Genomic DNA, 14,099 nt, shown 5'->3' on the forward strand with positions numbered 1-14,099 from the left:
AGACGGGTTTTAATGTATACAACGTACGACACATAAAATGAATCGCTTGGGTCATTGTACCAAATGAGTCACCTGCAGTCTGTCCAGCTCCACCGACGGCGCCATCAGGCCCGTCTCCTCCGAGGAGCCCTGCTGGCCCACCAGCACGTCGCTGCGCAGCTTGGAGCCCAGGTCCGGGCCCCCCAGCCCGTACGAGTTGAGCATGCTCTGGCCCCCGGCGGCCGAGTTGAAGGGGAAGCCGTTGAGGGCTTCCTTGGAGGCCTTGCCCCCGTGCAGGGCGTCGGCCGACAGCGAGCCCAGCTCCAGCCCGTCGTCCAGCGGGGGGCAGTCCAGGAAGTCCGCCCGGGGTCCGGACACCATGACCAGACCGGGGGAGGCCGAGCCCTGGGGCCCGTCGGGGTTCGCCGGGTGGAGGTGGGGGTGGGGGTGGGAGGACACCGGCGGCGGCGGCGGCGGCGGCGTGGAGTGGGGGTGGGGGTACTCCGGGGGCTGGGGCGAGTGGCAGCCCGGCCCCGACTCGTAGAGGCAGCAGTGAGGGTGCGGCAGCTGCGGGTGGGCCGAGGAGGAGGACGTGGAGGAGGAGGAGGAGACGGCGGCGGGGTGGTGGTGGTGGTGGTGGTGGTGGTGGTGGTGGTGCTGGGCCGCGGCGTGGAGGTGGTGGTGGGGGGCGTAGCCCGCGAGGACGGCCGCCTGGCTCTCCTTCTGGACGTAGTTGCGGTGTGCGTCCAGGAAGGTGAGCTGGGGGTCGTTGAGGATGAAGTAGTCGGTGCGGCTGAGGCCGTGGCGGGCCGCCCCGATCAGCAGGTCCCGGTCGTGCTTCCCGCCCTCCCACCACACGGGGAGGTAGAGAGACGGCCGGCACAGCTGGAGACGGGCGGACAGCAGCGGGTGGCGCAGCACCTGGGGGCGGGGGTCATATTACTGCATTAACCATGCACTGTCAGCCACGGTAACATTATTTGTGTATTAACGTAAAATAAAAGTATTCGTAGTATGCATGTACTACTGTCAGTCGTACTATGCCCATTGGTATAGCACTGTGATTATAGAGTCATTTAGTAGATGCTTTGTACAAAGACCACCCGACCTTACCTGTTCTCTCACACACCTGACCAGACCTCACTGTTCTCTCACACACCTGACCAGACCTCACTGTTCTCTAACACACCTGACCAGACCTCACTGTTCTCTAACACACCTGACCAGACCTCACTGTTCTCAAATGCACCGGACTCGACCTAACCTGTTCTCTGATTTTGCGGAGCAGTTCAATGCGGTACAGTGTCCTTGCTGCTCTCTCCTCTGTCAGCGGCTCCACAAACACTGCCGCATCCATCAGGCCTGGGCGAAAGACATGGAAACAGTCAGTAGAGAGTTGCAGTAAAGAGAAACAGAAAGATGTGTGTCGATGTCTGCAACAATAGAATTAAAGAACAGCTTCAATATGAAATGAGAAAATGTAGCAGATGGATACATTGTGTGTCTGTCTGTCTGTCTATAGCAGTTTGCTGGCTCTCACCTTCGTCCTTCCTGGGCGGCAGTCTGCAGGCGGTCCTGCACATGTTGACGAAGGAGCTGAAGTATCTCTCCAGGCTCTGGTCCGTCTTCCTCTCCAGCCGTGCCAGCGCCCGGAACGTTGACCAATCAAACGCCTTCCTCTCGGGGTCGTACACCACGCCGAACGACGACACTGTGCGGTAGAAGTCCGCCTGTTCGCGCCGCGTCCACCTACAAAAGTACCCCACACTTTTTAACATTTCTATTTTTTTAATAAAAGGTCTTTGAGAAAGTCCCTCCGACATCCACATTGATCAAACAAAGACGATTTCTGATCGGTTACCTCCGCTGCCACTCCAGAAAGAGTGGGTCCGTCTCCGTGGCGACCACGGAACACCGCCGCAGCTCCTCCCCCAGTTGCCACGCCAACGGGCCCCCAGCCCCACCATGGTGGGGGTGATGGGCGTGCTGATGGAGGAATTGCTGGTGCTGTTGTTGTTGTTGTTGTTGCTGTTGTTGTTGGTGATGCTGCTGCTGCTGGAGCCCACCCCCTCCCATCGTCATGCCGACCAGGCCGTCGTGCATCAGGTAGTCGGGGCGGAGAGGGAGGGGTTCGCGGCGCAGCGTGAAGCGCTGGTAGGCGGCGACCAAGCGCCGCAGCCGGGCCGTGAGGGCGGGGCCAGCGGGCCATGTGGGGGGTCGGGGACCAGCCTGCACCAGTTGCAGTTCCGCCACCCCACTTCCTGTCCCACTTCCTGTTCCAGGCGTTGCCATTACCAACGCTGTCGCCATAATGTCCGTAACGGGGGGAGGTGGCAGGGTGGCCGCTGTTGTCATGGTGACCACCGGGGCTTCGTCGAGGACCCCCGACTCGCCAGCCGTCTCGGAATCAGCTGGTAACCATGGAGACAGCACATCAGCACAAACACCCCTGTACAACACAGCAAACTAATAACACCAACACGCTAATGAATGGATACATCAAATAACATATTAAGACATCAATAACAAGGAGGTCACAGTGTGGAGGCTGACCTCTGACCCCGTGAGTCTCACCTGTTGCCGTGGCGTCGTCAGGCTTCTCCAGCGTACTGCTGCTGGTCTCCTCCTACAGGACATGGTGTAATGTGTTCACTCTCACGTTCTCTGATTCGCATCTACAGCTAAACAATGTGATATCAGTCACCAGTTTATGTTCCCCAAATGAAGTGCAAACATGAATACGTTTATTGAAGAGAGAGACAAAGATGATGAATGCAAGAGTGATGGAGATAAATGGACAGTGTGTGAGAGTGATGGAGATAAATGGACAGTGTGTGAGAGTGATGGAGATAAATGGACAGTGTGTGAGAGTGATGGAGATAAATGGACAGTGTGTGAGAGTGATGCAGATAAATAGACAGTGTGTGAGAGTGATGGAGATAAATGGACAGTGAATGAGAGTGAAAGAGAGAAATGGCGTGGGTGTGGGAGAGAGATGGATGAATGCAGTGAGTCTTTGTGAGAGCGATGGAGATAAATGGAGTGAGTGTGTGAGAGTGATGGAGATAAATGGAGTGAGTGTGTGAGAGTGATGGATGAACAGAGTGAGTGTTTTTGAGTGACAGTTAGTCCGCGGGCATGCTGGTTCTCACCTTGTTGCCCTCCTCCCTCTCCTCCTCCACATCTTCCCTTGGTTCTTCCTCTTCCCTCTCCTCCCCCTCCTCCTTCTGCTCCCCCTCTTCCCTCTCCTCCTTCTGCTCCCCCTCCTCCTTCTGCTCCCCCTCTTCCCTCTCCTCCTTCTGCTCCCCCTCTTCCCTCTGCTCCCCCTCTTCCCTCTCCTCCCTCTCTTCTCCTCCGTCAGGCTTGATCTCCGTCTCATCCTTCGTCTCCTCGCTCTTACACACACTGCAAAGGGGAAGAAGAGGAAGACGAGGATGATTAGAGAATAAGAGAGAAGGTGAGAAGAGGGGAGACAAGTAGACGAGAGCAGAGGAGAATAGAAGAGGAGAAGAGGAGGGACGAGCAGGAGAAGAGAAGGAGAGAAAAAAATAGGAGAGGAGGGGAGGAAAGAGCAGGAGAAGAGGAGGAGAATAGAGAAATAGGTAAGGAGTAGGCCTTTAAGCTCACACAACAAACAAGCACCTTGGGTAGAAGGTAGTGAATGTGAAAGAGACAGATATGATCATTTAAACTGAAAACACCAAAATGTCTGTGTGTGTGTGTGTGTGTGTGTGTGTGTGTGTGTGTGTGTGTGTGTGTGTGTGTGTGTGTGTGTGTGTGTGTGTGTGTGTGTGTGTGTGTGTGTGTGTGTGTGTGTGTGTGTGTGTGTGTGTGTGTGCGTGTTCTCTACCTGTCTGCAGCCTCGGCCCCTCCCTCCCCGGCGGTGTGTTCTGCGGACAGCGCCATAGCGTCAGGCATGCCCACCCTCTCCAGGAAGCACAGCTCGGGGTCCGCACGCATAGCTATGTAGCGCTCATAGCCTGCAGCACACAAACACAGCTTAGTTGTCATAGTTACAGTGGTTCTATCAAACCTGTTACATTGTGGTTATCGTTTGTGTCTGAACCGCTGCAATGGACATGGTTACCGTGGTCAGGTCCAAACCATTTCAGTTGTTCGAGTTAGCGTGTTTGTGTCGAAACCATTGTGGTCGTCATAGTTACCATGTGTGTTTCCAAACCATTCAGTGTTAACGTTGAAACCATTCAATTGCCATAGAAACAGTGATTGGGTGCCTAAACTGTTGGTGGTCGTCATAGTTACCGTGTTTGTGTACTCCTATGAGGAGGGACTTGTCTGCCTCTCTGTCCCACCAGCCCGCCGGGATCTCGATGTAGTCGATGTCCGGGAGAGCCACCTCCAGCTTACTGACAACACAACGACACTTGGTTCATACACAGCATCCACAGCAGGTGCGCCATCTAAAACAAGTGGGTTTGCAAACCTCTTCTACCAGGTGTGCCATCTAAAACAGGGGGGCTGCATACCTGGCAGGGATTCCTTCCAGAGCCTGATTGGCCGCTTCTCCGAGCACCTCCACTTTCAGGTAGTACAACATCCGCACCCTCAGCAGAACCCTGGGAGGAGAGGAAGGAAAAAGGAAGGAAGGAAGGAAGGGAGGATCAGTATACATCCAGCGTCATGCAGGGCTTGTTATGTTGGTTCAGTTCAAAGAGTGCCTTGCCAAGTGAACAACTAGTGTAAGTTGTGTAATGTGGTGTCACCGGTACTGACTTGTTGCAGTGCTGTTTGAGGTGCTTCTTGTAACTGTCGTCCTGAAGGACCACCTCGGGGTTGCAGTGGACCAGCCAATCAGCGCTCTTCACCTCAGGGGCGTTCAGCTGGTTCTTCAGCTTCTTGCCCTTCCGGCCGCGAGGGACTGGCACCGACAGACCTTTTATGATCATAAATGGAATTTGAATGAAGTGTTACTCAATGTCACGGCATAGTTCATACCCATATTAAAAATAGCGAATTAACAATCAGCACAACAGGCACATGGGAAGCTATGCGGATGCCCATCTTCTTGACAGTGGTTAGTAATGGTTCAATTAAATGAGATGCTTATAAGAAGCTATGCTAACCAGAGTTGGTTAGGGTTAGGAGCTAGGCTGAACAGATTGGTTTAGGGTTAGGGTTAGGGTAATGGATAAGGGTTAGGAGCTAGGCGGAACAGAGTGGTTTAGCTGGGGGGGCACGGGGTTAGGGTTAGGAGCTAGGCAGAACAGAGTGGTTTATCTGGGGTCCAAGGGGTTAAGGTTAGGGATTAGGGTTCGGAGCTAGGCTGAACTGAGTGGTTTAACTGGGGGGCCAAGTGGCTATGGTTAGGGATTAGAGTTCGGAGCTAGGCTGATCAGAGTGGTTTAGCTGGGGGCCAAGGAGTTAGGGTTAGGAGCTAGGCTGATCAGAGTGGTTTAGCTGGGGGCCAAGGGGTTAGGGTTAGGAGCTAGGCTGATCAGAGTGGTTTAGCTGGGGGCCAAGGGGTTAGGGTTAGGGGTTAGGGTTAGGAGCTAGGCTGATCAGAGTGGTTTAGCTGGGGGGCCAAGGGGTTAGGGTTAGGAGCTAGGCTGATCAGAGTGGTTTAGCTGGGGGCCAAGGGGTTAGGGTTAGGGGTTAGGGTTAGGAGCTAGGCTGATCAGAGTGGTTTAGCTGGGGGCCAAGGGGTTAGGGTTAGGGGTTAGGAACAGGAGCCAGGCTAACCAGAGTGGTTCATCAAGGCCTGGTCCTGGCCCTCCTTGCTGGGGGTGATCAGGTCCCAGATGAAGCTCTTGATCTTGTCGTCTCCTTTGTAGTGTCTCAGGCAGTACACCAGTAGAGCCCTTTAACACACAAACGCATAATATTAGCATAACACAGAACACAGTCTCTCTGTGGTGTCTCCAGCAGAGCCCTAAAAACATACAACCTGGCCATCAACAACCTTATAAATATATAGTCAACAGCCTCATTGTCACACACACACACAAACACACACAGAAAAAAACATTAGTATCACACACACATCTACAACATCATTGTCACGCACACCAAACATCAACAACTAAGAGTCACACACAGTATTACACAGGTCTGTCCTCTTACCTGCAGACAGCCTCCATGTCATTCTCTGTCAGGTGCCACTTAAACCGACCGTGGTTCAAGATGTCCTTCCACCTCCCCCAACTGGGGGGGAGAGAGGGGAAGGAGAGAGGGGGAGAGGGAAATACATGCAGGAAGAGAGATATTATATATTCATATATTGCCCAAACCTTCATTTTAATTGCTACACCTGTATTGAACTAGCTGTAACCAGTAGGCCGCCTTTACTATTATTCAATCAAAACATTGGATTCTCTTTCAACCTCAGATTAAGTTTTGTCACCCTTCTTTTTAAGTAGCCCAAAAACCTCCATTGACCTACAAGAGCAGTCCTACACAACTGAAGTTTTAAGAGTTATTACCATTAACACAACAGCCAGCGAGCGCTTGGCACGACCATACTCCACCAAAGGTACCACAAAAAACTGTCTTGTAGCCAGTTCAGTCCAGCTTTTCACCTCCCACGATGGAGTGAATGAACCCCTGGGGTCATGTGGGGTCAAGGTGTGCCTACCCGAAGATGAGCAGATTCTTCTCGACCCGGAAGCACTCTGCACGGAGGTAGCGCCGCGCTCGTTCGCCCAGCCGGCGCGAGCGACTGGGGCGTTCCTCCGAGTCGCTGTCCAGCTCAGAGAACTCCATCAGCTCGTCGTCCTCAAACGAGTTGTAGTGGCGGGTCTGCTTTCTCACCCGCGGGGTGTCGATGACCAGGGACTCCTTGGGGAGGGGGAGAGAGAGAAGGGGGTAGACAAATTAAAAGGGTGCGGGGAAATAGAGCAAGGAATGGGAAGAGAGATGGGGTGAGAGAGATAGTAAAATTTAAACAGTGGGGGAATAGAGAGAGAGACGAGAAAGAGAGAGAGAGGAACAGTGAGAGAGAAAGTTGTAGAGAGGATGGGAAAGAGGAGAATTGAGTGAGGGTGAGGTAGAGAGAAGGGGTGAGAGGGGTGGTAGAAAGGTGGCGAGGGGGTGAGAAAGACGGGGAGGGAGACAGAAGGAGTGAGAGTGAGTGAGTGAGAAAGGGAGAGCAGTGAGAGGAACAATGAGAGGCTGGAAAAGATAGGTAAAGATAGCCTAAGAAAGAATGAGAGTGAGGGAGAGACAATATAAAGAATACGGGATAAATTAAAATCAAATAAAACAGATGCATGCACAAAAGAGACAGAAGAGAAGGAAGAGAAGTGAGTAATGTATTCTCCCCTACCTTCTCAGATTTGGAGTCTATCTCCAACTCTGCAATCTTGGCCCACTTGGCCCAGAAGTTGGGGTCGTCAAGCGAGATGTCTGTCCTGTTCCCAGAAGACACAAAACTGGCCTGTAGGCATGTGGGCCGAGGGGAGGAGAGATCAAACCACCTGTTATCAGAGTGCATCCTACTTCTGTTATCTTACACCTGACATATTGCCAAGTCACAACAGGTAAACAGAACAGAACATAGGATGAATATGATTGGTCCTCTGGGATTTCATTACAGCCGAGTGACCGAACGAGCCAGCCGTGTTTATTGGTGGCTGGTAGTTAAGACTTTTTAATTATTGTACGACTCCCCTTTAATTGCTATAGAAGGAATGAGGTGGTAATTCTGAGGTTTTAATAGTGCATTTAGATGTCAATGAAACATCAGACTGAGCTATTTTCTAATTTTAGGAAGTACTGCTTAATACAAATGTTGTGAAAAAACAAAAAAACAAATATATAGATATACATAAAAAAAAGACTAATCACATCAATGATTCGTTGATTGATCATCAATGAACAATTTTTTCGTACATTTATCAGCAGAGTGGATGTTGTAAACCGCCTTTTTATTTTCAAAACACAAATATGAAGCGGTCTTATACTAGAGCATAGCAGAGGGTGACTGATCCCTTTTAAGGAGACGGTAGTAATGAAGCTGATAGCCGAGACGATGGTCGCCGAGGTATGGGACTGAAGGGTACCTTGGCAAAGGTGGAGCCCTTGCCCTCAGACTCGATGGTGATGGTCTGGGTTCTCCTCTGGAGGATCTGGTCGATGTCTTCCTCACAGAACTTGGAGCCCTCGTCCTCGTCGTCCATCAGGGCTCCGTACGCACCCTTCCTCAGCAGGTCCTCCACTTCCAGCTTAGACAACTGCTGCGTCTTGATACACGCAGGCCTTACAGTCAATAATCACAGCCGCCTTACGCTTACAGGAAAGGACGGAGCGGTCCATGACGCAGGCTTAGTCTTAAACATTGCGACTTTAAACTCTATCATCATGTATAGTATATGAGCGTTACGCATTTTTTCACCTGCTTTGCACTGTTTTAAAGAAAGATCGACCCTGGATTTGAAACCTTCTTGCTGTCCAGCAGCAGTGCTAACTGCACTGTTCCCCCCAATATAATATATCTTATGCATAATATAACATGCATATTATGATATGATGTACCCCATTGATGCTGCCTTTGCGGTTGATGTCCTGCAGAACAGCCTTGTCCAGACCCAGTTTCAGGCTGGCCTTATCAAACATCTCCCTCTCATACGAGTTCCTGGTGATCAGCCGATACACCTTCACCGCCTTCGACTGGCCAATCCGGTGGCAGCGCGCCTGAGCCTGGTGGGAGGGGGTGGAGCCAACACAGGAAGTTTAAACATTTACACTGAAAAGGGGCTTGATGAGCTGAAGCTGCATGCGGTTGTGGTCTGCGTGTGTTTCTGTATTACAGTGTGTGTGTGTCTGTATTACAGTGTGTTTGTGCATGCGTGCGTGCGGGCGGGCATGTGTGCGTGCGTGCCTGCGCATGTGTGTGCACGTGTACCTGCAGGTCGTTCTGGGGGTTCCAGTCAGAGTCGAAGATGATGCAGGTGTCCGCGGCGGTGAGGTTGATTCCCAGCCCCCCCGCCCGCGTGCACAGCAGGAACACAAAGCGGTCCGAGTCGGGCCGGGAGAAGCGATCGATGGCCGCCTGCCGGAGGTTCCCACGCACGCGCCCGTCGATGCGCTCGTACGTGTAGCTGAGAAAGAGCAGGGGAGGTTTCAGTACCAGGCCAGCAGAGGAAGAACGTTCTCGACTCGACGGGTTCTAAAGCAAAGGAGAGACCTTTGCATTCCCGTGACCATGGTCAATGTTAAACTTACTTCAGTGGGTACACACACACTCACTCACTCAGTCAAGTCAAGAACACTATGTGCTCCCTTCCCTGATGGATGAATAAAGCCATTTGAAAACGTTGCCAAGCAATACGCTGACATACACAACTTTTCTCTTTTCCTCCACCGCCCCAACTCTCTCTCACTTTCGGTCTCTCCTTCAATCTGCATCTCTCGCGCCCTCCCCTCTCCCTCTCTACCTTCCCTTTTCTCCATACATATGAGGCTACTGTTTATTTAGCCAGTCAACTTTGCTGAATGAAGCGAGGACTTAGTTAATTCTTTGCTGGTTAGCTAACCGTCTCTGGGTGAGACTAGTGCTTAATTAGCTCTGCGCTAGTTTTCCCACCGTCTCTGGATGAGCCTAGTGCTTAGTACGATCTGTACTAGGGAGCCCACCGTCTCTGGATGAGGTAGTCCTCCAGGATGTCGAGGCAGCGGACCATCTGGGAGAAGACGAGCACCTTGTGCCCCCCGGCCAGCAGCTTGGGCAGCAGCTTGTCTATCAGCACTAGCTTCCCCGCACCCTGGATCATGGCCTGCAGCTGGAAGTCCCACGCATCCGGGCTGTGGCTCTTCCTGAAGCTGTCCAGGATCTTCTCCTCCGCTCCTGGAGGAGAGGAGATCCATTGAACAAGTATTCAACCAGGAGATCCCCGTTGAGTTTCAGAATACATTTTTCAAAGGAGACAGGCAGCAGCATAAACAAAAAACACATACAGAATTGGAAGGAGTGGAGAGAGAAGGAGAGAGAAGGATAGAGAGCAGAAGAGGGAAGGAGGAGAGAGAGGGATAGAGGGAAAGAGAGCAACAGTGAGGGAATGAGACAGAGAAGGAGGGAAAAGGAGCGAAAATGATAAAGAGAGGGAAGGAGGAGAGAGAGAGGGGGATAGAGGGAAGGAGAGCAACCGTGAGGAAAGGAGACAGAGAATGAGAGAGAAGGATAGAAAGAGGGAAGGAGAAGTGTGATTGTGTGTGTGTGTGTGTGTGTGTGTGTGTGTGTGTGTGTGTGTGTGTGTGTGTGTGTGTGTGTGTGTGTGTGTGTGTGTGTGTGTGTGCCTATGATGAGGTAGGGGTTTTTGTGCTTGTACCTGAGAGGCCAGGGTGTGTGTGTGTGTGTGTGTACCTGTGATGAGGTAGGGGTGGTTGCAGCATTTGCGTAGCTCCATCATGGTGTTGATGAGGTTGGGCATGTTGTGCTGGTTGGCACCTTTAGACAGGAAGGAGAAGTTCTTCTCCAGGATGGCCCGGTAGTATTTCTTCTGCATATTGGTCAGCTCGACCTGCAGGGGGCAGCACCGTAACACACTGGCTGTTACACACGCTGGCAACCAGCCTCCAGGGATAGCTGTAGTACTACACTTTATGTCAATCACCCAGAAAGGTTAGCACTGCATCTTATCAGTAAATTTGACATAATGTGCAAACGCACATCACATAAATGTTGGCACACAGAATGCACAAACGTACACACCAATGTCACTTACATAATGCACACACACAGCGCACCTCATCATATATACACACAAATCCAACACACCTTATCTCACACACACACACACACACACACACACACACATAAATAATAAGGCATTATTCCGGAACTTCTCATCTCGTCCTCACATCAGTCAGGCAGATAAAACAGATAGATACCTCTATGATGGTCTCTTCTTTAGGTGCCAGGTTCTTCTCTACATCATCCTTCAGCCTCCTCAACATCATGGGCTTCAAGATAGCCTGTAGCTTCTTCACCTGAGAGGAGACGAGAGGAGATAGGAGCAGAGCGGAGAGGAGAAAGAGAAGATAAGGGAGGTGAAAGAGATGAGGGAGGTGAAAGAGATTGGGGAGGGGAGGAGATTGGTATGAAGAGACATCATGTTCTGTATTGATATGGTCCTCATAGTCAAGGCAAGGCAACTTTATTTCTATAGCACTTTTCATACACGAGGCAGACTCAAAGAGCTTCACATAGAAACAACGACATACAATAAAATAAAAAATAATAAATAAGTAAAAGAAAAGTTAGGCAAAGTAAAAAAAAAGGCATTGTAGAGTAATAAAATAAAAATAGACTGAAAATAAAGGCAAAGTTAAAAAAGCATGTGCAATGTATTTAAGATTTAGCAGAAAGCTGAAGCAAACATAAAGGTCTTCATACACTTTATATATAATCTAGGGGAGGACAGACCTGTTCCTCTGTCTTCAGGTCCCCAAACTCCTCCAGGAAGGTGCTCTCTGAGGGGAACTGCAGCGGCTCCAGGAAGTTCAGCAGACTGAACAGCTCCTCCACAGAGTTCTGCAGAGGAGTGCCGGTCAGCAGAACCTTGTGTTCCTATAGCAAAGCAAGCGACAGGATCTGTTACCTCTAGAAGACTTAGAACCTTAGAACCACTAGCCATTGATCACATGCTGTTTCCCTGGTGTGGGACTACCAGAGGGGTCTCCTAACAGTCTCTCTCAGTGCACAGAGATGTGTTTGTGTTGTGTGACCGAGCAGGGGGGCTACGCACCAGGTTCATCAACTTCAGGCCCTCCAGCAGCTTACAGTTGCGGTTCTTGAGGCGGTGGGCCTCGTCGATGACGACGCAGCGCCAGTGGAGCTTCTTCAGCTCGGGGCAGTCGGCCATGATCATCTCGAAGGTGGTGATCACCCCGTGGAACTTCAGCACCCCTGGGATAGAGTTCCCCTGGGGGAGGAGAGAGAGAGAGAGAAAGGAGAGGCCGTTAAGCTGTGTGCAAATAGCAGAGCGCAATAATGCAACAGTAATGAATGACCACTCCCTGCCCGGGGGTCTCTTTCTCCTTCCCTCTCTCCAGACTTTATCTCTGCACCGTCTCTCCACCTGGGGCTCTCTCTCGCTCTCCCCCCCCGCTAAACCTTTCTGTCTCTCTATCTCCTTTTCCCTCCCTTCTATACATCTCTTTGACTCCCTACCTGGGGGTCTCGGTAGAACATCTCGTACTGCAGGATCATCTGCCGGCTGATCTGGGAGCCGTGGTAGACAATGGCGTTGAGGGGGGTCCACGTGCGGAACTCCCGCTCCCAGTTGGTGATGGTAGAGAGGGGTGCGATGACCAGGAAGGGCCCGCGGATGCCCAGGCTGAACATCTCGTACAGGAAGGTGATGGACTGGATGGTCTTCCCCAGACCCATCTCGTCGGCCAGGATGCAGTTCTTCCTGTTGGGATCAGAACGAGAAGAAAAACAAGTACAACTTTGAGACAGCATTCTGATTTGATTGTGTCTGTGTGTTCATTCATCTCATTGGTGTTGCTACTTTCTTCACCGTCGCTTGATTGCTGGTTTCATTTTATTCAGGGTTTTCTACATAATATTGTTATACTTTGGGAATATGCAAATGTGTATTTGTCATGCCCCTCTCTCTCTCCAAAGAAAGAGAGAGAGAGAGAACAGAGACGAGCTATTTCGATGTCCTAGTGTGCGCAAATGTATATGAATGCAGACTGAATGAATCAGTCCTTGCGTGCGTGCATGGGTATATGCATGCGTGTGTGTGTGCGTGCGCAGCCGTACCGATGGTACCAGTTGAAGAGCAGCCAGTTCATGCCCTCAAGCTGGTATTCCCGGAGCTGGTTGGCCCCGCGGTAGTCTTTGGAGTAATCCAGCTTCTGCCACTTATCAGGGAGGGGTCGCTCCTACACAGGGCAGGGTCAGGGGAACATCAATACAGCCACCAGCACTGGACACTGATCGGGAAATGCTTCGCTTTCAGACTCCCACAACGATACCAAACAGGTAGCAAACGCACGCACACACAGTTGGGATGTGCAGTCCGATAGTTGCTCTGGAGGTAGAGCAGGTTTGTGTGTGGAGGTGTCCCTGAGCGAGACTGCTAACCTAACTGCTTCAGACGAGCTGGCTGTGGCCTTGCATGACTGACACCGCTGTCGATGTGAGAATGTGTGTATGAATGGGTGAATTTGAGCTAATAATCGCAAAGTGCTTCTGAAGGCCTCAGGTCGCAAAAAACACTTTATAAATGCAGTCCATTTACAACTCTTGTACGTGCAGGTCTGTGTCCACGTGTTTGCAGAACTAAAAATGACTTTTAATAGTGCATATTTTTCGCAGAAGCACCCCCCAAAATGATAGGTGCATTATAGGTGCATCAACTTAAATATAATACACTGTATATCACTTTTATAAACATCAATGTGTGTGTGTGTGTGTGTGTGTGCTCTCACTATGTATCGAAGGTCAGCAGGTATTTTCTGGATCTCCTCAAACTCTTTGATCTTGGAGGCGTCCAGGTCCTCCTGTAGCTCCCAGGTAGCCTCCTCATAGGACAGACTGCACCACTTGACCAAGTAGTGGGTCACTTCCTGTTAATTTACAGTCATTTCCTGTTTAGAACAGACTTCACCACTTCACCAGGTACTGAGTCACTTCCTGTTTACAGTCTCGTCCTGTTAGTAAATATGTCATGTCATGTCCTTTTTATACACACATTAACTTCCTGTTTGTATAAATTAATTAATTTGTTGGGAACAGATGTAGAGCCATATACACTGTGACTGTTTTATACTTAGTTATCTTAATGGGTGACATAATGTGTGTGCGTGTGTGTATGCATGTCCTACCTCGCCTGTCTCGGTATCCGTGGTAACAGCTACCTCCAGAATTCTGTCTACTTCTATGTAGTCTGGATTAAATAAATCCTCATCCGGCTAACAGACAGACAGACAGACAGACAGACAGACAGACAGACAGACAGACAGACGGAGAGATGTTACTTACTACCAGAGTTATTAACAGCAAACACAACACACTCTTTCGATTGTTTCAATATCTGAATGCCAACGTTAAACATACACTGTTTAGTTGCAGGCAAAGGTATTAAAAGGTATGTTTATTCAGGTTAGAAGTCAGTTAACATTATTAAAATGGAGGCATAAGGCCAGGTTTA

General features: G+C 50.6%; 1 protein-coding gene across 1 annotated transcript in view; it reads right to left on the reverse strand.

The window, feature by feature from the left end:
• Positions 1–14,099, reverse strand: part of chd6 (chromodomain helicase DNA binding protein 6) — a 53,558-nt gene that overhangs the window by 17,230 nt on the left and 22,229 nt on the right. Inside the window, exons 10-36 of the mRNA XM_079747646.1 lie at positions 13,774–13,860; positions 13,378–13,515; positions 12,707–12,828; positions 12,107–12,350; positions 11,682–11,858; positions 11,360–11,503; positions 10,825–10,923; positions 10,298–10,454; positions 9,571–9,781; positions 8,840–9,035; positions 8,470–8,634; positions 7,998–8,177; positions 7,262–7,372; positions 6,572–6,774; positions 6,061–6,141; positions 5,680–5,798; positions 4,714–4,873; positions 4,467–4,556; positions 4,243–4,346; positions 3,830–3,959; positions 3,315–3,384; positions 3,132–3,194; positions 2,554–2,605; positions 1,841–2,390; positions 1,520–1,728; positions 1,244–1,341; positions 73–900 (exon numbers count right to left, since the gene is read on the reverse strand). Coding sequence (XP_079603772.1) covers positions 73–900; positions 1,244–1,341; positions 1,520–1,728; positions 1,841–2,390; positions 2,554–2,605; positions 3,132–3,194; positions 3,315–3,384; positions 3,830–3,959; positions 4,243–4,346; positions 4,467–4,556; positions 4,714–4,873; positions 5,680–5,798; positions 6,061–6,141; positions 6,572–6,774; positions 7,262–7,372; positions 7,998–8,177; positions 8,470–8,634; positions 8,840–9,035; positions 9,571–9,781; positions 10,298–10,454; positions 10,825–10,923; positions 11,360–11,503; positions 11,682–11,858; positions 12,107–12,350; positions 12,707–12,828; positions 13,378–13,515; positions 13,774–13,860 — 4,788 coding nt within the window. The remainder of the gene's footprint in view (positions 1–72; positions 901–1,243; positions 1,342–1,519; positions 1,729–1,840; positions 2,391–2,553; positions 2,606–3,131; positions 3,195–3,314; positions 3,385–3,829; positions 3,960–4,242; positions 4,347–4,466; positions 4,557–4,713; positions 4,874–5,679; positions 5,799–6,060; positions 6,142–6,571; positions 6,775–7,261; positions 7,373–7,997; positions 8,178–8,469; positions 8,635–8,839; positions 9,036–9,570; positions 9,782–10,297; positions 10,455–10,824; positions 10,924–11,359; positions 11,504–11,681; positions 11,859–12,106; positions 12,351–12,706; positions 12,829–13,377; positions 13,516–13,773; positions 13,861–14,099) is intronic.

The sequence above is a fragment of the Pollachius pollachius genome, assembly GCF_949987615.1.
Source record: "Pollachius pollachius genome assembly, chromosome: 12".
Classification (NCBI taxonomy): Eukaryota; Metazoa; Chordata; class Actinopteri; order Gadiformes; family Gadidae; genus Pollachius; species Pollachius pollachius.